The sequence below is a fragment of the Octopus bimaculoides genome, chromosome 1, assembly GCF_046866305.1.
Source record: "Octopus bimaculoides isolate indiv1 chromosome 1, ASM4686630v1, whole genome shotgun sequence".
NCBI classification, from domain to species: domain Eukaryota; kingdom Metazoa; phylum Mollusca; class Cephalopoda; order Octopoda; family Octopodidae; genus Octopus; species Octopus bimaculoides.
The window spans coordinates 148561274-148588333 of NC_142928.1; the positions used below are offsets into that span (position 1 = coordinate 148561274).

Sequence of the window (27060 nt, forward strand, 5' to 3'; positions counted from 1 at the left end):
TGGTTAGCAGCTGGGGTTGCTGTGTATGCGAATAAAAATCCAAAATTAGGGAAGAGAGTAAATAAAATCCTAGCTACATATGTTTCATAGCTGACAGAACCTCAGAAGTAACAATTACCCATAGAAGTGGTAATCCGAGATCTACTTGTCGTAATGAAAATATCTTGATCAAATGAAGCTTACATTATTGTTAGAAGATCCTGTGTTAAACTCATTGGGGATTCGTTTGGATAATTTACAACTTTGCAGGAGATTTGATTGAACTTGCATGGAAAGCATAGAAATGATTTTCGATATGTATATAAATCATAATCATCATCATCATCATCATCATCATTTAACATCCGCTTTCCATGCTAGCATGGGTTGGATGATTTGACCGGGGACTGGCGAACCAGATGGCTACACCAGACACCAATCTGATCTGGCAGAGTTTCTACAGCTGGATGCCCTTCCTAACGCCAACCACTCCAAGAGTGTAGTGGGTGCCTTTTATGTGCCACCGGCACGAGGGCCAGCCTGGCAGTACTGGCAACGGTTACGCTCAAATGGTGTTTTTTACGTGCCACCTGCACAGGAGTCAGTCCAATGTTTTGTTCACATGCCACCGGCACAAGTGCCAGTTAGGCAAAGCTGGAAATGATCGCATTCAAATGGGCATTTTACATGCCACCAGCACAGAAGCGAGACTGCTGCTCTGGCAGTGATCCCGCTCGGATGGTACTGTTAGCGCTCCACTGGCACGGGTGCCTGTCATCGAATTTGGTTCAAGTTTCAATATATTTATATATATATATACATATACATATATATCCAAAACTATAACTGAAACATCATTTGGATCAAACCCATCTTTATTTAATCTCAACATGAATAATCTCATAACTTTGTAAATTTGATTTCCAAATGTGTCCAACAGAGAAAAGAATTTCATAATCTCTTTGACTAGCTTAATATCAAGATGAGTTTCAATTGCCTTTCTAGTGTCAGCAACATCATAACAAGCAGTATCCTTGCTATACCATGATACTGCACATAGTAATTAAAAATGTATACAACCTCACACACATATAGGAGAGATCAATATCAATATAATCATAAATTCAGCAAGTTATGTCCCCTCAATCATAAATGTAATGCAGATGTGGTAATTAACCTTGTGAACATTCGCACTTCCCTCGAGTAGTAATTCCTATCCCTTGAGTAGTAATTCCTACAACAGTACATATGAAGTACCTTTCAAGTATGTTATACAGAACACAATGTTAAAAATGCAAGTAAAAGGAAAGCCACAGATTTTTCAAGCTATGTATAGAGTGTCCAGAATAAGCTGGCAACAACTAGGAGTCATGCAGTGAAACCAAATCTAAAACCATGTAGTTTGGAAGTGTATATGTATGTATGCATGCATTCATTCAGTTGAGGGAATATGTAAATGAACGTGAGTGTATGTTTGCTGTGCATATATAGAGAATGATGATTAAGACAGACATCAAATAGTTATAAAATTATTTCTTATATAATATCATATTTACTTTTATTATATTTGAATTTTATATTAAAGTTCAAGCAAGTGGATATGATTTGATAATTAATCTGTTGGTAAAGACATGTTAAATCATTAAAACTGGATTTTAACATTTAAAGTGTGTATATAGTAAAATTAAGTAGATTTTCAGAGATGTATTTGTTTGGTAAATGACTTAATCTGAGAAACTGAGTTGAAACTAAAACAATTACATTATGGTAGAGTCATGAAAATCATTTAAAATACACATCCACTGTTATTTTAACCTTTGTTTCATTTCGGGATAATATTGTATACTATAAGGTGTCAAAAATTTGTTTGCACTGTTACAACTTGGTCACAGACAATTCCACTGCATCTTGAAAAAATTATATCAGTTCATAGAAGAACTTAAAAAATTGGCACTTTATAGTATATATTCATCAACATTATCAGCATTGTTTTATATTCAACAGTGCCAATGTCTGTTGATTTGTACACAGTGGTTTATTTTGGATATATAATATTATTTATAAAATAAAATAGAAGTTAATATAATAGTATATATTTTAATGGTTTACATAATTCCTCTACAAGAAGGGTCGGAAACTTCTTTGCCTCCATGGGCCAGATTGAGTATTAATGATGGATAGCAGGCCAGATGAAGGCAAAAAAAGAATAATTACAGAAAATTACACAAGCTAAAATTTAATCACAAATGTTGACTATACTTAAAAATGATTTGTATTAACCACAGATGAATGTAGTAATGAAAATACATCATTTATTCATTTTAAGACATCGTTGGAATCACTTGTTTAAAAAAATTTTTTTAAATACATAGCAGCCAAAAAATTAATGGGAAACTTGATGTTTTTTGTTCCTTGAAAGCTTCTCAATATTAGAATTCAAACTTGTTGATGCCAAGAACAAGTTATTATCAAGATGATTATCAGTTAATCTTGTTCTCAAATTGTTCTTAGTTTGCTTCAATTTGGAAAATAATCGCTCACACAGATAAGTGCTTCCAAACAAAGATGCCATCTTTTTTGCATGATTCATTAAGTTGATATACTTACCACTTGGAAAAATATATTTTGCATAGAAGTCAATCAAAGAAACATCTTTAAAATGAAATTTAGATCTCAATGAGTCATCAAACTGTATATCAAACAATTTAAACTGATTTGCATGCATTCACATCCAGTTGGTGGTGGACATTAGGTAGAGTGAATCAGAAGATTTGTGAAGAATGCAACAGCAGGCCTTTAATCATATTTGAAAGTCTTGTCTCACATATTACAATAAATTTAAATCTTAATTAAACAACTCATTGGACATCACATCTTGTGGGCTGGATCTGGCCTGCAAGTCATAGGTTGCCGACCCTTGATCTACAAAATAATTGTTTAAGTATTCTTTTATATATGAAATTTATTTTCTAAGTGTACACATTATTCTTAATCATTAACTTTTAAATCAGTAATGAGAATTACCTGTATTTCGAGACTAATTTCCCCATCCAAACTTGAAGTGGAATGATAACTATAAGAACAAGGAATCCAAGCAAGCAAACAGGTCCAAGAATATACCAGAGAATGATTATGATTGCAACTGTCTGTGGTGGTCCAATAATGAAGAAATGAGTATAAAGTAAAACCTGAAATCAATAATATAATTGTAAATAAGTATTTAAATTAACAAATAAAAAAAAAGGTAATTGATACTTATGCAACAAATTCATTTATATGATAACAGAGTTAGAATTGGAGTTAGGATTCTTGCTTCAGTACTTGACTGGTACTTTATTTTATTGACCCCCACTCACCAAAAAATGAAAAGTGAAGAGTTGACCTCAGCAGGATTTGAATACAGCAAGTAAAGACATGGAATAATACTACATTTTTTTCCAGTAGTCTCATGATTCTGCAAACTCACTGCTCTTAATGAGAATTTTTAATTCGGGCACAATGTCATCAAACTTTGAGAGAATAAAGTTAGTCAATCACATCAACCCCATTGCTTGACTGGCACTTAATTTTAACAATCCTGAAGGAAGAAAGGTGAAGTTGACCTTGATAAGATTTGAACTCTAAGCATAAAGAATTGGAACAAATACTGCAAAGCCTTTTCTCAGCTTCTCTAATGACTGCCAACATCAGTTTAATAATGAAAGGTTAGTTATTTTACTAAATCCTTCTAAATCTTTGTTAAATTTTAAAACAGACTGAAATGTATAAACACTTAATTTCATTAGGGTTATATCCATAAAAGGTATAATTGATTCGTATGAAAACAAAACAAAACATGATACATTGTTAATAATTTAGTTACACCATCTTATGCATGGTTCATTAATATAAGATGCATGTTAGTTACATAATGCAAATTACATAATCAAGACCTAATGTCAACTCATCAGAGACATGCAACTTTAATATGTAACATTTTTGGATTGAAAAAATGTGCTGCTAAAAAAATGTTATGCAGAGGAGGGAAGAAAGTTAACATACAACAGATTAAGAGGAGGCAGACACAAGAAAGAGTATTATCAAAATGTTTGTGACATAAACGTCTTTTGAGGCAGAACAGTGTTTTCAAACTATTCAAAAAACTAAAAAAATTCATAACACCAGCAGTGTTTTTTAGTTTTATTTTTATATCCACAACATCAATTTAGATGTATAAGTATGGATCAGTGAGGGAGCAGTATTTGTCCAAAGATAATATCTCTTATGGACATGTGTTTAATAACACAATATATATTGGAACTACAATAAATTTGCCTTTCAAAGATATTTACATTAAGTATGATAAACAGATGGCTATTTCAATTTAATACTGCTTGTAGAGTATATATAATAGATTTTTATTCAGCCACACAACTATTCAGAGTGTCAGTAAATACAGTTTTCCTACATATCAAAAGTGACAAATCTCTTCTAAGCATGTAACTGGCTGTGAGTACACATCATTAACACGGCTCAATGAAGCTGAAATGCATCTGACTTTCTCAGTAGCCACCACTAGGATGATTTTTGTCTCCCTCCAATATACATTGTGTTTTTAAACACAGAATGTCCATAAGAAAATGTTATTTCTGGATAAATATCAGAGGAAGTTTGCCTTTCAACAACATATTTGCACTAAGTATGATACAAGGTTGGCTATATATAGAGATGACATCAACATATATACACACATGCAGACAGACAGGCAGATAGCTGGATAAGTGGACAGATGCACAGACAGAGAGATCTTTTATCTTTTAATTGTTTCAATCATTAGACTGCAGCCATGCTGGGGCACTGCCTTTAGTCAAATAAATCAACCTCAGTACTTATTCAGTTGGTCTCATTTTGCCAAACTGTTCATTTATGGGGACACAAATACTAGTTGTCAAGCAGTGGAGGGGACAAACTCAAATATCCACACACACACACACACCCCTATACACAAGCTTTGGTTGGCCTGAGGCTATAGTAAAAGACACTTGCCTAGCGGGACTGAACCCAGAGCCATGTGGTTGGAAAGCAAATTTCTTACCATAGGCCACTTGTAACACGAAATGACCTTCATTTATCGTCTACTTTGTATACTTACAGTACTTGTGAAGTAAAACACTTTATTTCTCAGAAACCACTAACTTTTTCAGTATGAGTGGCTCTTATATGGCCTATTTTTTGGAGTGGGGGGTTCATGGAAGTGGTGGTGTCAATATATAGCATGTTTAAACCAGGGTATTTCTTCATCAGTTTCAGGTCCCATATTTTCACACAGGTATACTTTCTTGGATCCAACTAAACAATATTTCAATTGTCCATTTACTTTGTTAACTTCAATACTAGTATGAAGAAATGTATAAACTACATAGCACCTGAAGAAAAGCACAATACACAAAGATATTTGTTATATATTTGCTATATATTTTCTTATGGGAACGTGCTATTCAATACTTTCTTTCTATTTTTGTGCCTGAAAACAATTCAGAGAAACTCTTGAAATATATAGGGTGTTTGGGCTAAATTTAACAATTTTGTTATGCCTTCTCTTTCCAGAAACAGCTTCATGTATGGATGAATAGTCAACAGTGTTGAAGAGTATAAGGATTAAAGTTGTAGTTGAGAAAAAATTAGCCAACATGGAAGACTAGAAGTCATCTGAATGTTAAAAAAGAGTTACAGTATCATGATGATTCAAGCTGGGTTTCAAAATGCAGACATTATGACTACAGCTCAATGCTCTGTAAACACTGCAAAGGCTGTAAGATGTGACATGGCCAGCTACAACAGAGACTATGAAGTCATAGCTAGCAAGAAGAGGCATAGCAGGCATTCTGACTGTGTCTACATGTCAAAATTCATCCAACAACTGGAAGATCCAAGTGTGGAAATCCAGGCATGGCAAGAGAGATGACTGTTGAAGTTGCCACCACAAAGCTGGTCCTGAATGAGGACCTTTGCTACTACATGTACAAGAGATTCAAGTGACAAATTCTGACAGTCAAGGCCAAGAAGAACTGCTTGATGAAGGTAAAGAAGCTTCTAAATGAGCTAAGTCATACTGTTCAGCCAGGGAAGATCTGGTGCTTCTCAGATAAAAAGAACGTCTGCCAGGACCAGATGCATAATACCCAGTACAACAGGTGGCTTGCCTACAATCCATGTGATGTATCATGAAAACCAAGTTACCCCAAACTGTGATGGCCTTTGGGTGTGTCTCCAGTGAGGGTAATGCCATACCATCCCACATCTGAGAGCAGGGCTTAATCTTAATTCAGATGGCTATGTGAAGCTGTTGGAGACTGTAGTCAATCCCTAGCTAGAGAGAGTTGCTGCTGGAAGGCCATGTGTGTGGCAGAAGGATTTGACTCCTTGCCATACCTTCAGAAAGAGTCAGAGGTGGTTGTTGAAGAATATTTAAAACTTCACCAGCCCCAATTTCAGGCCTCCTAACTGTCCCGATTGTAATTCTATGGATTACTATGTATAGGGTGTGGTTGGGAAAGACACCAACTGTTCTGCCTGAAACACCAAAGCTGAGCCAGTGGTGGTTCCCAGCAACACAATGAGGAATGCATGTGCCCAGATCCAGAACCATTTTGATGCCGTGGTGGAAGTTTACTTTGAGTAAACTGTTATCTCCCAGCTATAATCTAGTTGATATTTTTTTTTTAAATACAGAAATAATTTATTCTCAAATGCATGATAATGTTAATACAATAGCATGAACAGGATAAATTATCCATATATTGCAGAAAAATTTGTTACTGGCCAGCCATGAGACTTGAACTCACATCCCTGTGATTACGTGTTAAGTGGTTTACCTTTAAGCTAAACTGCCAAGTAACGAATTGCTCTGCAATTTTAGGATTTATAAATCTAACTTAATAAGACACTAACATTAAATTCAACTTATGATGAAAGTAAACAAACAATGTTTGCTTTCAAAGCATTGAGATATTTTAATTTTTTTAAATACCTTTATTTTTGGAAAGGAGAGAGGAGAGTGTTTTCTTTTCTTTTTAATGCTGTCAAAGTTAGCTTGAACACACTGTATATATACATATGTACATGTATGTATACATACATACACATATATATATATATATATATATATATATATATATATTATATACTCTTTAACATGTTTCAGTCATTTGACTGCGGCCATGCTGGAGCACCGCCTTTTTTTTTTTTAGTCGAGCAAATTGACCCCAGGACTTATTCTTTGTAAGCCTAGTACTTATTCTATTGGTCTCTTTTTTGCCGAACCACAAAGTTACAGGGATGTAAACACACCAGCCTCGGTTGTCAAGCGAAGTTGGGGAGACAAATACAGCCACACAAACATATACACACATACATACATATATATATATATATATATATATATATATATATATATACGACGGGCTTCTTTCAGTTTCCGTCTACCAAATCCACTCACAAGGCTTTGGTCGGTCCGAGGCTATAGTAGAAGACACTCGCCCAAGGTGCCACGCAGTGGGACTGAACCCAGAACCATGTGGTTGGTAAGCAAGCTACTTACCACACAGCCACTCCTATATATATAAAGTCTGTTAAAGTCTGTCATACCGGCCATGATGAAATACCACAAGGTATAGAAAATACGTATTCGCCTTTATATATTTAATCCTTTATATTGAACACTCAATATTTCATCTATTCAATAAGACATATTCCATATATTCAATAAGACATTCAATACTTTATTTCATTGTACCATCCATTTTTATTTTATATTATATATTGTATATTATATTATATATTGTATATTCCATATTCTATATCCCACATTGGTTTTGCAGGAATATAAATAAAACATAAAAAACAGACAGTGTTGGAACTCTTTTAAACAAAATAATATATTCCTCTATACACAATCATACAAAATCCCTTTTTTTGTATTTATTTTTACTCGCATATATATATATATAGTTTTAGTTTGATTTTAATTGAGTTTTTAACAGTGATTTTGGATTTTTATCCCTAATATTATTATATATATATATATATATATATATATATATATATATGCATGGTTAATCCCAAAAAAGTATTAGCAGATGCTCAAGGATGGAAAGAAAGGGAGTTTAACGTTTCAAGCAAAACTCTTCATCAGAAACAGGAGACAGAGGAAAGTCCAAGAGAAAAAGAAAACGGAGGGAAAAAAATCGCCAACGATCCACATGTGGTTACATTTTGAAATGACTGGAAGGGAATGGATGAAGAAAAAGTCCTTTCTAAGACAGGAGAGTGTAAGAGAAGGAGGTATCTGTGTGTATGTGTGGGTATGTGCATGCAAGCAAGTCTGTGTGTGTAATAGCATGTGTGTGCGTGTATGTGTTGTGTGTGTGGTGTTTGCTGTTTATATGTGTATGTGTGAGTGAACTGTGTCTCTTAATGTTGTAGGAAGAATTCAGCAGCATGGTAACAGGAGTGGTGGTCGTTTGTGTAGTTGTGTGTTTCTTCACATGTGCATAGAGGAATGGTCAGTAGAAAGGTGTGTGGCTGGTAGTTTGAAGTGTGTGCATGTGTATGTATGTGTGCATGTGTGTGCATTTATGTGCATGTGCATGTGTGTGTATGTGCATGGGTTGTGTGTGTGGTTCTGCGTGGAGTTCTGTATGGAGTTATATGTGTGTTCCTGTGTGTGAGTGTGAATGCGTGTGTGTGTGCATGTATGTGTGTGTGTATGTGCATAATTATGTGTGTGTGTATGTATGAGTGTGTGTTGTGTGTGTGGAAGGTATATGTGTGTGTATGTGCATATGTATTTGTGTGTGTACGTGGGGCTGTGTGTGTGGTGCATGTATGTGCATGTGTGTATGTGGAGGTATATGTGCATTCATGTGTGCATGTGCATATATGTGTATATGTATGCAAGTGTGTGCACGTGTGCATGTATGAGCATGTGTGTATGTGAATGTGTGCATGAGGTTGTGTGTGTGTGTGTGTGCATGTATGTGTGTATGTGTATGTATATATATATATATGTGTGTGTATGTATGTGTGCAGGTATGCAGAAATAAAATGAAATAAAATATAATAAAATAAGACTCATAAAATATAGGGAGAAAAAGGGGGAAAGTACAAGATGAAAAAATAAAATTAATGAATAAAAATTGAATAAAAATATGCAAAAAATACCAGATACAAGATAAAAATAAAAGATTAAAAAAATTTTAATTAAAGGGATAATATAGAAATTAATACAATTATAACAAAAAATTATAAAAAAATTAAAAAAGATAAAACGATAAAAAATCGAAAAAAAGAATAACTGTAAAACAAATGAGTGAATATAAGAGAGGATAAAATAAGATAGAAAGTTGCTTTTTAAGGAGGGTATAGAGACAGTCGTTAAGAGGAAGGTTTTGTGTTGTGTCGAAAAGGAGTTTGTGCTTGTAGACTGAAAATGTAATGCTGTTCCAGGAGGGGTTTGGAGTGTGTGGATCCGTTGTGCAGGGCGAGGCCAAAAACAGAGATATTAGAGGTGGAGTGGATGGCCAAGCGGAAATGACAGGCAACGTGGGTGTACAGTAATAAACTAATTTAAATAGTTATAGGCTCTTCCATTAAGATAATTAAAATTTGAGAAGAATAATAGTGGTCTGGATCAGCAGGGGTCTATAGGATAAAAATACAGGCATGTTAGATTGCCATAAAAAGAGAAAATACATTAAGTTTCAATTTACCCATTACATTTCCTAAAACATTACGCATTTCCTCTTTTTACTTCAAACTCCTATGAGGTAATAGACTCTGTAATAAACATTGCCAGACATCCTTAAATAAAGTACCTAATATTTCTCTTTTCTTGTGTTATAATATGTAGCTGGAAGAGAAAGGACAGTGATTGGTGATGATGCCTTACTGTACTCAACAGAATTGAGATCCTGAAAGCCAAGGTGCCACAAAAGAAGTATTGATGTAGGTGCTGGTGCCACATAAAAAACACTAATAATGGTAAGACATAAAAAGTACCCAGAAAACTCTGTAAAGTGGTTGGCATTAGGAAGACCATCCAACCATAGAAACCAAGCCAAAACAGACTAATAAACCTGATGCAGCCCATGCCCTTGTCCAGTCCTATCAAGCTGTCCAACCCATATCAGCAAAGAAAAAGGACATTAAATGATGATGTTGATGATGATGGCCAATGAATTTGATGTTCAACTAGAACTTCTGTTGGCTGATGTTGGTGAAGGAAACATCACTCATCCAGTTTAAGATGACTTTTGTTGATAGGAAATGCAACAACATTCCTTTCACAGAAGTTCTGAAGAGTAAAAGACTGTTGGTGAATGAAATAGATAAGCAAAGATCTGATAGATCTGATTCTAAGAAACTGTAGTGTTTTTTTTTTTAAGAGTCTATTTTGGAGGAAGAACCTTTTCAGGCTATTCGAAACTTGTGAGGTTTGGATGCAATCGATGTTGATCATGAATGTCTATGAAGTAATTGATCTAGTTGGTTGAAAGGGGAAAAAAAACTCAAGAGGATAAACAAGATGACTGTTTACAATTTATCAATCTAACTGAAAATGCTGTTCTCATCTCATGATTGAGTACTTAACAGCTTAACATGAAAAAGAAGATGCCAGTTCCAATGTTTTCTGAAAATACCCAAAATTTCTAAAGGTACCCTAACAAAGCCACAGTTCAATGATTAAACAAGTAAAAGAGTAATTCTAGAATTTGCTGGCTTTCCAAGATAGATGTAAAAATGTCTAGAGAATAAATAGAGAGAGAAAATAATCTTTTTTTTATCTTTAGATTTTTGCTAAAATTGAGAAGAAAATTACACTCTCTTGCCTTTGTCACAAATAAGAGTAAGACTTACTTGATCAAATCTGTTCACGTCATTTGACATAAGATTAACAATCTGACCAGTTGTTGTTTTGTTTAAAGACGCATTATCAAGAATCAACATCTGAAATATAATATAAGTGAATTTTGAAATGGTAATATTGACAATAAGCACCAATCTCTCTCTCTTTATATATATGTGTGTGTGTGTGTGTGTGTGTGTGTGTGTGTGTGTGTAAATATATATATATATATATATATATATGTGTGTGTGTAAACATGTGTGTAAGTACAAAAGGCATAAATTAATATTCATCAGAGAATATAGAATTTAATTCAATTTATGACAAAACAATTTATCACATATTTTTCCAAAATAATGATTCAATATAATAAATACAAATTATGAAAAATCACATTAAATATTTCTATCAGCAAGCATAAAAAACACTTCATTATACCTCTTCTTAATTGAAAAAAAGGACACTTTATAATCACTGATAGAGAAGTACAACAGACTGTCACTCATGTAGACTGCATATGACCCAATAGAGCAGGTTGGAGGTGATCTATAAATTGTATTTGGCGATTTTAATTTTGATTTGTATTACTCCCACATAAATTTTGTTTTGTACTGTCTCTATTTAAGCTGGAATTTGAATTTGAAAAAGACAAGATGACTGATCACAGATGGAATGCTTTAAGAAGCTTGCTTCGCAACCACGTGGTTCCAGGTTCACAACTATAGCTGGAACCCAACGTGGATCTTGGTTTCTCCTTGGTCCAAAATACAGAGTATAGCATGAATCACCAACTTGAAACCGATTGGAAATTTTAAGTACATCTCTCTCGATAGTCCTTTTCAATTTGGATTGGGCTAAATGAACTGGAGATGGAAGCAAGATGTCAATCTTGGTGCATAATTGACAACTGTTGAGTAATTCACTCAGCAAGTAGCTACTAGCGATAGGTGTTCTCCTGAATTGCATCAAGAATTCCAGCAAAGTTTCTTTAGGTGTTTTGGAAGACTTTCGTAACACTTGCTTGAAAGTTTGAATCAAACACTCAGCAGCTCTGTTCATTGAAGGGTGATAGGGAGCTCCAATTAGACGAACAATACCCCAACTTATAACTTCAGTATAAACATAACTTACTCATAAACAAACAAAAGAAATTAATTAATTAATTAATCAATTAATTCAAAAAATCAAGCAAGGAATTTTGAAATTACCTTTTTAAACATCAGAGAACAACAGGCAATGCGTATTTGCATTCCCAGTCGCTGGACATTAAAGAAGAAAATATGGTTGGTGAGACAACCTAATAAAACACATATTACAACTCCCATTCCATAAAGATAAGCTTGCTGTGTAGTCATCTGGCTGTTGGGAGTGAAGTATGAAACCAACTTCCCTAACAGCAGAGGTTGGATCACTTTACTAAATTCCTGAAAAATAGAAAAGGATAAAAGATTATGTAGATTAACAGATATTAACAGCTTTTAGGTACCATATAAATAATATACAAAAAAAAAATAATAATCATCATCGTCATCTTAACATCCACTTTTTTGGTATTGCATGAATCAGATGGAGTCTACTGAAGCAAATTTTCTACATCAGGATGCCCTTCCTGTCACCAACCCTCACATATTCCCAAGAAAGGCAGTATTCCCCTGTAGCCAAACATACTCTTGCAGAACATTGGGATTGAATGACACTGTTTGTATGACAATGACATTTATTTACAATTACATGTGATGTCAAGACAAAGAGACAAACATAAACACACACATATATATTTCTTTGGAATTAGGTTTTTCCTTTTCCTGCAATGAGCATTGTGTTGGTGGGGGAGCTTAATTAGCCTGGATGAGCACTGCACCTTCATTGCCCTTAGAGTTGGAGCTGACATATGTGGGGAATAGATGTCGATATGGCAAACCCATCTGTTCAGAGGTTCTTTATGGACTTTTATGTCAACTATTATGACCTAACCCTAACCCAATTTGCTAACCACACTAAAATAAATTTAACTATAGAATGAACCCAAACTACAGTAAATATCCCCATAATTCTGAAGCCACTTGGATTGTCCAGGGTAAATAGGACAAGGTTTGGTGCAGTTACCCTTTACATGTGAGCTACAGGAAGATACCTCATATAAGATGTCTCTGTTAGTGATGCTTTCACTCCATCCTAAATATTAACAAAGAGATGAGTCTATTGTATTGGTAAGCAAAACAGAATAAGATCTTGAAATATCTTCATTTCCTGATGAATTATATCTATAAATTTGTGTCATTGGAAACATTCAGAGAAGCCAAGTTACTAACAATAAAGTTTTCCTTCATGTTGGCATTCCATCTTACCAAAGTGTCAGGTGATACACATGAAGCTGTTTGACTATACCAATACTTTAACCTCAGCATCAACCATGGTATTATTGCGAGGGTTTTGAGTTGCCTCATAACCTTTTAGAGGGAAAATAGCAGTACTGTCTATTATGTATGTGGTTAAGGGAATGTGCATATCGTTTTTGGTTAATTTTTATTGCTATTGCTCCATTTACTTTCATAAACTATATTCTCAACGAATAAATAACTAAAGTCTATAAAAGTCTCTTTAATAGTAGCATGAGATTTTAATATATAAAATTACTATTACAGTTTTAAGTGAGAATCTTTTATACTGTGTTCTAAACACCAACTTGACACACCAACAAATCATTTTCAAATTTCACCCATCTGTTTTTTAAGAAAAAGAAAGAATATGCCACCCCTCCCACCTTATCCAGATGCACAAAAAAAAAACATATACAAGAAAATAGTAGCAGCATCAATTGCTAGATTACTCTCAAACACCATGCTGGAATGAGTATTACCAACAATGAGTGCAAAGGTGCAGCAACTGTCATAATTCATCTTGCTGACTTCTTTGTAGTAACCACCAAAACCAACAAGGAAGTATCTAAATACTAAAATGACCTGCAAGGAATAGTATGTAACGAACAACCTCTCAGATCATATCTATCATCTTACATACACAATGTCATACCTACCATCTTACATGTTGTTGGCACTCTGTCGCTTACAACGTCGAGGGTTCCAGTTGATCCGATCAATGGAATAGCCTGCTCATGAAATTAACGTGCAAGTGGCTGAGCACTCCACAGACACGTGCACCCTTAACGTAGTTCTCGGAGATATTCAGTGTGACACAGTGTGACAAGGCTGACCCTTTGAATTACAGGCACAACAGAAACAGGAAGTAAGAGTGAGAGAAAGTTGCGGTGAAAGAGTACAGCAGGGTTCGCTACCATCCCCTGCCGGAGCCTCGTGGAGCATTAGGTGTTTTCGCTCAATAAACACTCACAACACCCGGTCTGGGAATCGAAACCACGACCCTATGACCGCGAGTCCACTGCCCTAAACACTGGGCCATTGCGCCTCCACACCATTTTACATACACAATATCCAAAAACACAAGGTAGTCTTAGCTGGAATTCCTACAAACAAATTCTGCTTAGTTAAAGACAACCAGGGGTTAAACAATAACAGGCATACAAACAAGCCAGCAAGAGGTCCTTCTCTTGTTTGAACAATCAGTCAACCTGCCAGAAACAGCAGCCAAATTACTCTCAGCTTATACCCTACTGTCTTGGCAAGGAAGAACATACCAGATAATGTAGTTTGGAAAATGATGGGACAGTCATGACTGGAAAACCTTTGATCATAGGTCTACAAATTCAGAATTAATCAGAAAATAAATAACAACTATCATACAAAAATAAAGAATGAGCACTAAAAAAAAAATAAAAGCTACACTCTTAGATTGTCTGCATCACTACAATAATCCACAGTATGTCAGTATACTCAGTATAATCGTACACTTCGTGGAGGCAAGGATCATCTAGCATAAATTATTTCTGGATTGCTCCTGGTTGTTCAACAAACTTCCTATGTCCGTTTGATCAGAAATCATTAGTGGGTGATCAGAGATCATTAGTGGGTGATCAGAGATCATTAGTGGGTGATTAGAGATCATTAGTGGGTGATCAGAGATCATTAGTGGGTGATCAGAGATTAGTTAAACAACAACCAGTAAGAAAAAACGATAGCCGTTTTACAAAATAGGTGCAGGCAATACATCTCCATGGCCAGACATGCTCTTGCAAAACATTATAAATGAATGACACTGCTTATGTGACAGTGAAACTCATTTACAACAACTATCATATGATGTCAAGACTAGGGAACACATAATACTCACACACATACATATATTAGGTTGTCTGGAAAGTTCTGAGCAGATTTTAATATGCAAAAAGAGATATAAATAATTGACTTCTCAAATTTTATTCAATGAAATAAGTTCCATTATTATTAATGACCTTCGCCCATCTATTAGGCAATCTAGATATTCCATCAGCATAAAATTTGACTGGTTTTGAAGAAAAAAGTTATCTAGATGCATTTTGACTCCATCGAAATCATTAAATGTTTTTCCTTGCAAAAACAAGTGGTAGTCAGATGATGCAATATCAGGAGAATATGATGGATGGGGTAAGAGATCCCAGCCAAGTTCATGTAACTTTCTTCAGGTAGTTAAAGGCACACATGGTCAGGCATTGCCATGTTGGAACACTATCCCTTTCCTGTTAGCAATTTTCACCTTCCGTTCTTTGATTTTTCTTTTGGTTCAAATTAGCCAGTTGACAATGGTACACATCAGAATTAATGATCTGGTTTTGTGGGAGAAGCTCATAATAAATAATGTCTTTATGATCCCACCAAACACAAAGCATAGATTTTTTGGCATGGATATTCGACTCTGGTTGCTGTCTTTTGGAAGACCTTTATGCAAATTCCAGTATCTTTTACGCACTGCATTTAAGTACACAATCTGTTTTTCATCTCCAATCACAAGTTGTTTCAAAAAAGCATGCTTTCATTCTATTTCAAAAGTATATCACAAATGGAATACCAGTCCAAGCAATTCTTTTTTGAGAGTTTGTGAGCGACCCATACATTATAGTGAGAAATGTATCCTAACTTCCAACTCCTCTGCAAGTTCTCTAGTCATGATATTTAAGTTTTCTTTGATTTTTGCCTTCAAAACATCTTTAGAAGGTTTTCCACTGTGACTCGTTTTCCAAGCTAAACTCTACAGCTATAAATTTTGCAAACCACCTTCAAACAGTTAATTCACCTACAACATCATAACCATACACTTCACAAATGTTTTTGCATGTCATCGCAGCATTTTCTCCATTTTTAAAAAAGGAAAGCATTACAATGTGAATATGAAATTTTTGGTTATCCATTTCAAATGTCAAATCTATTTTTAGTCAGGAACAAAGAGACACACTACCTCTTCAAGCAATGCCAAAGTTTTAACTGTGTTATGTTTCAGGTATGTTCAATGAAGAGTTAAAAGAGTTAGTTTAAAAACACTTAGAGCTTTCCAGACAACCTAATACACACACACACACACACACACACACATACATACATATATATATATATATATATATATATATATATATATATATATGTACTCTATAAGACGCACCAAGTGCAAGCTTTGGACACATAAGAGGTGCAGCAATATCAAAGGAAGGCTAACTAGGAAGTTAGTTTTTGTATGTAGCAGATGTTCAGGAGCTATAAACACTGTGAATGTGCAGAAAACAACTTCTGCCACATTTCAGGGAGAAAAACTAGACGTAGTTGATAGCTTCCGCTATCTAGGTGACCAAGATAGTAGTGGGGGAGGGTGCGCTGAAAGTGTAGCTACTAGAATAAGAATAGCCTGGGCAAAGTTCAGAGAGCTCTTACCTCTGCTGGTGACAAAGGGTCTCTCTTTCAGAGTAAAAGGCAGACTGTATGACGCATGTGTACGAACAGCCATGCTCCATGGCAGTGAAACATGGGCCGTGACTGTTGAAGACATGCGTAGGCTCGCAAGGAATGAAGCCAGTATGCTCCGATGGATGTGTAATGTCAGTGTGCATACTAGACAGAGTATTAGTACCTTGAGAGAAAAGTTGAACCTAAGAAGCATCAGTTGTGGTGTGCAAGAGAGACAATTGTGCTGGTATGGTCATGTGGCGAGAATGGATGACGATAGCTGTGTGAAAAAGTACCACTCCCTAGCAGTTGAGAGAACCTGTGGAAGAGGTAGGCCCAGGAAGACCTAGGATGAGGTGGTGAGGCACGACCATTGAACATTGGGCTTCAATGAGGCAATAACTTCTGACCGAGACCTTTGGAAATACGTTGTGTGTGAGAAGACCCGGCAAGCCAAGTGAGACCTAAATCCGAGGCTTCTGCCAGGGGTGTAGCCAGCCCACTTATGCGTACCTTCCTTCATTGGACACAAAACTCCACTTGCGAAGACCTATTGAGGCAAGTGAAATCGGAATCGAAATCAAACTAAATTCGACGACTGGCACCCATGCCAACGTCGTCTCCTTCATTGGACAAGAAACTCGGCTTGTGAAGACCTGTTGGGGCAAGCGAAAGCGAAATCGTGATGGCACCTGTGCCCAGCATCGCCTTCCTGGCACTTGTGCTGGTGGCATGTGTAAAGACATTCGAGTGAGATCGTTGCCAGTGCTGCTGGACTAGCTCCTATGCAGGACACGAAACTCAGCTTGTGCAGGTGGCATGTAAAATACACCATTTTGAGCGTGGCTGTTGCCAGGACCACCTAACTGGCCTTCGTGCTGGTGGCACGTAAAAGCACCCACTACACTCTCAGAGTGGTTGGCGTTAGGAAAGGCATCCAGGTGTAGAAACTCTGCCAAATCAGATTGGAGCCTTGTGTAGCCATCCGGTTCACCAGTCCTCAGTCAAATCGTCCAGCCCATGCTAGCATGGAAAGCGGATGTTAAACGATGATGATGATGATGATGATGATGATGATGATGATATATATATATATATATATATATATATATATATATATATATATATATGTATGTATGTATGTATGTATGTATGTATGTATGTATGTACGACAGGTTTCTTTCAGTTTCTGTGTACTAAATCTACTCAAAAAGCTTTGTTCAAACTCAGGTTATTGTAGAAGACACATGCCTAAGGTACCATGCAGTGGAACTAAAACTGAAGCAATGTGGGTGGGTAACAAACTTCTTAACTACACATGTGAAGAAATACATACATAAAAAAAATTAAAGTTAAAAATATATTCTTTTATTCTTTTACATATACATGAATGTAAAAACTCATAGCCTGACATGATTACAATCTAGTAACAGGGAAAGTATATATATACTTACATCTAAGGAAACCACACACAGCCAGAGAAAATATTTTTTATATACAGTTCTAAAAATAGCCCAGCTTAAACTAGGTTTTCCTGAGTGCTTCAGTTTCAACATTTCTTTTTCCCATTCACTGTTAAATAAACAAATGAATAAATAAAATGATTAAATAAACAAATAAAATAATACTGAAAAACTTTACTGATAATACAAATAATAATTCTTTTGACTATGGACAAAAGGCTTGAAATTTTGGGGAAAGAGGTCAGTTGATTACAATGGGCCCCAATGCTCAGCTGATATTTATTTTACCGATGCCAAAAAGATTAAAGTTGACCTCAGCAGAATTTGAACTCAGAATGTAAAGCCAGATGACATGTCACAAAGCATTTTGTCCTGCATGCTAACGATTCTGCCAGTTTCTCATCTTACAAATAAATGATACTCAATTATAAACAATAATTTATAATAAATAATAATTTGTTAGAAAATCTTTATAAGAGATGAAAGTAGTAACTGTACTGAGAAGTAATGTTTATTGCCACTTCAACATGGCTGTTGCATAAAAACCAATGATATTACCATTTTTAGCCCCAGAAGGACACCCCTCCAGCGAGTTAGTCGATGTAATCTGCACCCAATATATATTGCAAGCAGGGAAGTGAACTACCATCTAGCAACAACGACAACAATGGGACCACCAGGCAGTCTGGCTTCGAGCTATTTGTGCTGATCCTCAGTGGTGGACACCCATCAGCTAGAAATAGCACTAGTTCACTCCAGCTTGCAATATATAGAAAAATAAGTGGCACACAGTCACTGATTTTTGAACAAGCAAAGTAGTTAGAATATCTCTGTTATATGGACTGTTGGATATGTTATTCGTATGACGTTCCGTGTGTCACAGTGGTTCATCTGAGTTCATTGTTTCATTGTTGGTGTCTTGTGTGACTGTCGTAGTAAAATGTCATTAATAGATATGGCGGACATGACTTTTGTTTATTAACACAGCGAACATTGGGTGAGTGTGTTCTTTGTATGTAATTGAATAATAAATGTAATAGTTAAATTGTACAACTCGTTGTCTTTTCTCTGCGAGTCTCCCGAGGGAAATACAACAGAGTTTATTGGCGTCGCCGATAGGATTACATGCTTACTTTACCGTAAAATTATTCATCGTAATAACAATGGCTGAAAAACAGACAGTAGAACTTATTAAATTGTTTAGGGAACAAATGGAAAAGCAAATGCAACAACATCAGAGAGATATGGACACTCTGTTAAAACTGTTTGGTGCTCGACAAGTTGAAGGCAATCCCAGTGGCTATTTTTCAGCTGCTTCGACAACAGTGTCGATTCCACCATTTGCTGCATTTGATTCAACGACAGAACTATGGCCTGATTACTGGTCAAGATTCCGTACGTTTGTGGCTGCTAATGCTGTACCTGAACAACGCATGGCACAAGTGTTGCTGACCAATCAGACTGCTACTGTTTACAAACAACTTGCTAATCTGGCTACCCAACAAAATCCGCCTAAAGATATCAACAACTTGACAATGGATGAAATCGTTGACTTCATGAAAGAACAGTTCAACCCAAAACTTTTCATTGTGAGAGAGCGTTTCAAGTTTTGGAGTGATATGCAGCGGAAGCCAGGCGAAACTCTCCAAGAGCTGGCAGCACGTATACGTCAGGATGCAGCTACCTGTGATTTTCCGTCGATCGCCAACCCACAGGATGAAGCTTTGAGACAGAGATTCATATGTTCAGTCAATAATGAAGCGGTTCTGAAGACGCTTTTTAAGATAAAAGACAGAACTAGATTTTTCCCGTGCTGTCCAAGTTGCCATCGAGACAGAAGACGCAGCAAAGGTTGCAAAAGAAACTGTATATGGTTCCAAAAACAAGCAAGTCTACAAGGTCCAACAGAACAAGAATAAGAGTCCTCAAAAGAAACATCAGCAGTCTTATTCCACAAACCAGGAGAAATGTTACCGATGTGGAAAGGCCCACAAAGCGACAGACTGTCCTTTCAAGGAAACCAAATGTCATTTTTGTGACAAAAAGGGACATTTGCAAGTGGTGTGTAGGAAAAAAACAACATCAGCAACGCAATGGCCATTCACAAACTCCTGTGAAAAGAATCACAAAAGCTGAGCTAGTCAAGGCGATCCTAGGTGAAGTTCCCCAAGATGCTCATAGTTTAATTGTGCCAGTAACAATCCAGAACAAACTGTTCTCAATGGAATTGGACACTGCTACTACAGGCAATTTTGTTTCCTTGTCAGTCTGGAAACAACTTGGAAGACCAAAGCTGCAAGATGTCAAGCATCGCTATGAATCTGCCAGCAAGCACGACCTGCCTGTTCTAGGAACTTTCATGGGTCAAACCAAGGATCCGACAACCGGTAAGCAGGATCTTATACCTTACATTGTCACCAAGATCTCTGATCTTAATTTGCTGGGACGAAATGCTATCCAGACTCTGGGAATTTCCGTGGACACTGCTCTAGGTTTGAAAAGCATAAACAGCCAAGCCAAGAGGGAAGGTGCTGAAGTGATGTATCCAAAGACCTCAAGTGAGCTCTATGTTTCCCTGCAGCAAGATTGTCACAACATGTGTGATGAATTTCCAGATCTTTTCAAGCAAGAATTGGGATGTCTCAAGAACTTTGAACTGGAAGTGAAGTTCAAATCGGACGCAACACCAGTCTTTCACAAGGCACGTCCGGTCCCATTTGCTCTTCGTGATGACCTGGCCAAAGGTTACGAAGAAGGCATCGCCAAGGGAATCTGGAAGCCAGTTCAGTTCAACGAATACGGAACGCCAGTGGTACCGATTCGTAAAGCACACGCTTCAAGCAACCTGAAGCCCAAACTACGGATTTGTGGTGACTACTCTGTAGGAATTAATGACCAACTCGCTGATCACCGTCATCCAATGCCACTCCCTGCTGAACTGATGCAGAAACTTGGAGGTGGATTCGGATATACAAAGATTGACCTTGCTGATGCCTATAATCAGATCAAGCTGGCTCCAGAAAGTCAAAGCAGACTCGCACTCAGCACTCACCGTGGAGTACTCCTGCAACAACGACTCCCTTTCGGAATCAAGTCAGCACCTGGTTACTTTCAGGAGATCATGGAAAACCTGACCCATGATCTACCTGGAGTGGCCGTCTTCCAGGATGACATGCTCGTAAGTGGGAAAGATGCAAACAGTCACCTAAACAACCTAAAGTGTCTGCTCACATGTCTAAGCGACAATGGACTCAGATGTCACCATGAAAAGTGCCAGTTTGCACTACCCAGTGTAGAATACCTTGGACACATTTTGTCGGCTGAAGGGATCACGAAGGGATCCAAAGTCGAAGCAGTCTTAAAGATGCCACCTCCAACGAACGAATCAAGCTTGAAATCTTTCCTAGGTTCAGTTCAGTTTTATGGAAAGTTTATCCCAAACCTAGCCAGTATAGCAGAGCCACTCTATTGCCTTACAAAAAAGTCAACTATTTGGAAGTGGAGAGATGAGGAACAGTCAGTTTTTGATCACTTGAAAGATGTACTTTCATTGAGTCAAGTTCTGATACACTTCGATCCAAACAAAACTTTGGGACTGGCTTGCGACGCATCAAACGTTGGTATTGGAGCAGTCCTGTTTCACCGCTATTCTGATGGAAGCGAGCGCCCAATAGCCAATATGTCCAAGACTCTCACTTCTGCACAGCGTAACTACAGCCAAATTCAAAAGGAAGCCCTGGCTATCATATTTGGCTTGCAGAAGTTTTACCAGTATTTGTACAGTCGTAAATTCATACTTGTGACTGACCACAAGCCACTGACATCACTATTCAGTCCGAGGAAAGGGACGCCACTTCTCGCTGCTAACAGACTAGCACGATGGGCCCTGTGGCTGATCCAGTTTGACTACACCATTGAATATCGGAAATCAGCAGATCATGGCAATGCTGATGCCTTCAGTCGCTTGCCATTCAGTGATGACAATGACTTTGACAGAAAGGAAAATGGTGAAGCCACTTTAAATCTGCTTGAGGAAGACTTTGCGCACTTCAGATTTCCTCACACACTGGTCACCGATAATGCGCCAACTTTTACGTCTGAGGAGTTCCAGAGCTGGTGCAAAGAACGTGGGATCACACACCTGACAGGGGCACCTTACCACCCAGCTACCAACGGAGCAGCGGAATGTTTGGTGCAGACCTTCAAACAAGCTCTGAGGAAGTCTTCTCTTCCGCTGACACGAGCACTTCAAGAGTTCTTGATGCAGTACCGGAGAACACCGACATCCTGTGGATTCTCTCCGAGTGAACTTTTGAATCACCGGCAGATACGAACAAGGATTGATTCTCTGCTGCCATCGCCAGCACACATTGCTCAAGGCAAACTGTCTAAGGAAGCACATAAGTCTCAGGTGATTCCAAGCTCGCCTGTGTATGCACTATACTATGGACCTCGCCGAGACAAAGATCCCCGATGGATACCAGCAACCATTAAGAAGTCATTGGGTACTCGCTGCTTTAACGTGAAGGTCATACCTCAAGGCCCGACGTGGAGACGACACTGGGAACAGCTGCGACCGCGGTAGACAACTGAGGAAGACAATGAACCTGGTGATGCAGAAAACACTGAATTTGAATTTGCAACAGATCACCCGATGGAGATCTCGGAAACTGTGCCACTAACTCAACGACAAACCAGACCCAAGATCATGTTACCCGTTCCAGAGTATGGACCAGACAACCCAAGACGATCCAAGAGAACCCGTAAAACCCAAGAGAGACTTTGCTGTTGATACTTCTTGTGTAGCATCAATTTCAGTGGGGAGGTGTTATATGGAGTGTTGGATATGTTATTCGTTTGACGTTCCGTGTGTCACTGTGGTTCGTCTGAGTTCATTGTTTCATTGTTGGTGTCTTGTGTGACTGTCGTAGTAAAATGTCATTAATAGATATGGCGGACATGACTTTTGTTTATTAACACAGCGAACATTGGGTGAGTGCGTTCTTTGTATGTAATTGAATAATAAATGTAATAATTAAATTGTACAACTCGTTGTCTTTTCTCTGCGAGTCTCCCGAGGGAAGTACAACAATCTCTATAAGAGATGAAAGCAGTACCTATACTGAAAGGTAATGTTTATCACCACTTCAACATGGTTGTTCCATAGGAACCAATGTTACTACCATTTTTAACCCAAGGAGGACACCTACTGTACATCACAAGTACATTAATGACTCAACTGGACATTCTTTTTCTTTTTCGTATATAGTTCTCACACTACAGACATTTGAGTTTAAGAATTGTTTTGCCAACCTCAGTAGTCTAGGAGATTCTGCAAAAGTTACAAACACTTCTAAATTAATTTCCAATCTTGAGGCATAGTGAGAATGCTATGAAAATATATTAGAAATGGGTTCATGAAAAAAAATGGAAATCCAATTAGTTCAGATTAAACTCTACAAACATTCTTAGAAATAGTAAACCTGTCAATAATGTATAGTAACTAAAGACTGAAAATTGTCACTGTTTGTGACTCACAATTATCAAACCAACACCAAGATAGGTGCTTAACTTTGTATCAGATTTAACATTAATCAGTCTCAAACAATGAAATATTAGGATGTTTATAACATATTTGATTAATTGGTTTTTGTTTTTGTTTTTTTTTTGTGTTTTTTTTAAACAGATATTAACATTGAGCAAAGTTTAAATTTTTTAGTTCAATACAATGATTCAATTATTTTAACCTTTAGCCTACAAGTCATCACATACTCCAATATGTTGTATTTGTGTACACAACTCAACAGTTTCTAAATAGTGTTAAGTTATGCACACAATATGTATTTTTCTTCCTTAATGTAATTTAGCACAGTTTCCAACTTCCTAGTGTTATGTTTATAAAATTTGGTTGATTTTTCAGCAAAGATTATCAAAAGTAGAACACTTTCAATAAAATTTGAAACTGCATGCTGATAAAGTTCTCTAATTAACCCTTATATAAAAAAAAAGTTAAATCTATAAGACAAAAATAATAATTTTATAAGTTGAATGCCTATGATATTTCCATAAGTAGGATCTTTGTAATAAAGAAAAGGTAATATCATAAAAGAGATGGAATATGTGGGAATTTTGAAAGTAAATGGTATAAAGGATGGAATAATAAAAGACAAACTCAGGAAGGAATATTTTTGAAGGGTAAGGAGGATTTTAAAATCACACTCAATAGTAATAATACCATCACTGCCATAAACTTGAGAACAGTGTACATAATCAGATGGAGCATGAGAATAATCAAATGGATAAACTATCTTGAAAAGGTGGAACAGAAAAACAAGGAAATTGATGACAATGTGCAAAGTCTTGCATCCACAGACAAATATATATCAACGAGTTATACTTCAACAAAAAAGATGGAAGACAAGGGCAGTTAAATGTAGACAACTGTGTGAGAGTAGAGTGAGAGAATTTGAGAAACATGTTGCTGACGAGGTGATTTTGACAGAAATTGTAGTGGAGAGAAATTGTTATTGTAGCAGAAAGAATAGGAAAAGTGAAAGCTTACATGGAAATTTTTGTTCAAAATAATGAAAGTATTGAAATGAGAAGTCATTCCAATAGTTAAAGAAGGGAGTTTTGAAGAAAGAGAGAGAGAGAAAACTTGATCCTAGTTGTGCCAGAACAAACAATCAGAATGAGGGATATGGGAAAGAATATAGACAAGAAAGGTATGTTAGTTTTATGTATGGTGAAAGAGAAGAAATTGTTGCAAATGTAGCTTCTGAGTGTAAGATGCTTGCTAAGAAGGTTTATAAAAATTAGAGACATTACAAAGTTGGCAAGTTTGTAAGAAACATGGCATGAACATAAAGGAAAACATTTCCTTGGAAACTACTTTGTAAAGTTAGAAATATTGCATTTTTAAATTTCTCAGAGAGACTTATATAGTAGCAACACGATAAAGTGATGCTTTGTTGCCAAATTAATGTGGCAGTCCCAAGAAAGGGAAGAATGCTACTGATATTTAGCCCCAGGAAACATTGTTTCCAGTTGGCTACATGACACAAGCATTCTGTGTCCTTAACAGGGAAGATAAGCACTTTATCGTACTGCTACTGTATAAGTCTCTCTGAGAGATTTAGAAATGCAATATTTCTAATTTTGTAGATCAGTGAATTTATTTCACTTGAAATTCTACAAGTTCCCAAAGGCAAATAAGCATTGACAACTAGCAAGCCAAGCTACTCCAGACTGATGAAGAGCAATAACTCTGAAACTAGTCTCTAGATGCTGGCTTTGCTGGGTGGAGGTACTTATCTTCCCTGTTTGAACACTTAAGGACACAGAATTCAAACAATTCAAAGAATTCAAACAAAAAGTATTCTCTGAATAGGAGATCTCTCAAAGCTACTCATGAAAACTTCACAGATGCATGCACAAAGCAGACTTGTTTATTCAAACCACGTAAGCCACTCCCATTTTCAACAAATTTGTTGGGAGGCAGCACTTACTTCTTCTCCTTCATCTTTCTTCTTAAGTGAAACCTGTAAAAAGCTGACAAAGGCTTCTCCAAAGAGGAATATGTCTGTCTTTAGCCCTTTCAGTTTCATCTACAACACACCTTTCACTAAAGTCACTAAACAGATAAAAGCTACCAGCCCTTCCTGGACAAAAGAAGGTGGCAGGACAAGCTTTGCAATGGATTTAGCTGATAGCTGTATCTGTCCTACATGCGACAGGCTGATGGTCAACATCATTCCACACATATCTACAACATTTGAACATTGGACAAGTGTGTGTAGAATGGTTTCATTGCTATGTGTACATCTCAGACAAGCCCAGTTCATGACACTTGTAGGTTAGAAGAGTTTATCTTGAACTGACAAATTATAATTGCTTCTTTATTAGTGCTCAAAGCACCTGGTATAAATAGTAAGACAGTGTTACTTCACTGCTCTAAGAAATATTAACATGAATAAAATGACATTAAAGAAAATATTTAAAAAATGAGGATTAACTTTTAGCAAAATTTTATTGGATTCTTTGTCATGTACATTTTATGCATTGCAAATGATCACATTAATGGCCAATTAACTACCACATGTAAAAAAATACATTTCAAATTACCACTAAACAGGTGCAGTCTCCCCCACCTCTCTCTCTCTCTCTCTCTCACACACATACACACACACACACATACACGCACACACACACACACACATTCACACACACACACACACACACACGCACACACAAATGATACCAACAAACACCATATCATTCAGGCCAAGGCTAAAAATGGAATGTCTACTTTGAATTTAATGCATAAAAAGTATAAAACATGAAGCATGTAAAACCCTGCATTGCTTGTAAGAAATAAGCTGATAATTGATGAAAATGACAATTTAAATAAAGTGTCAGACTTTACTATTCAATTTTCTCAAAAAATAAATTTTAAAAGATCATAAATTATCATGGCTTCAATGTGTTTCTTTGGTTAGTCCACATTACTCTGTAAAGAACACAGAGCCAGATTTCCAGTCTCCCTGAATGGGACACCAGTCTTTCACAGGATTACTTACTTTTACCAGCTGAGTGGACTGGGGCAGTGTGAAATGAAGTGTTTTACTCAAGAACACAATGCATCACCTGGTCCAGGAATCGAAACCAGAATCTTACGATCAGGAGTATAAAACCCTAACCACTGAGCCATGTTTCTACTACATACTACATACATATTTTACAGCAACACTCTATCCAACTAAACAACGTTACCACAAGATTAAGATATAATAGCAGGATAGAAAATTAGTGCAAATTTCAGAAGACTAGTTTATTGAGGAAGATATATTCTCAAAAACTAAAAATTATCAGATATAAAATAAATAAACAAAAATGGATAATGAAA

The 27060-nt window shown here is 36.6% G+C and overlaps 1 protein-coding gene across 3 annotated transcripts in view; it reads right to left on the reverse strand.

The window, feature by feature from the left end:
- Positions 1–27060, reverse strand: part of LOC106883579 (ATP-binding cassette sub-family C member 4) — a 151740-nt gene that overhangs the window by 89167 nt on the left and 35513 nt on the right. For all 3 annotated transcript variants that reach the window (XM_052971336.2, XM_052971338.2, XM_052971339.2), the window contains exons 3-6: positions 18147–18264; positions 12073–12288; positions 10876–10965; positions 3004–3167 (exon numbers count right to left, since the gene is read on the reverse strand). In XM_052971336.2, coding sequence (XP_052827296.1) covers positions 3004–3167; positions 10876–10965; positions 12073–12288; positions 18147–18264 — 588 coding nt within the window. The remainder of the gene's footprint in view (positions 1–3003; positions 3168–10875; positions 10966–12072; positions 12289–18146; positions 18265–27060) is intronic.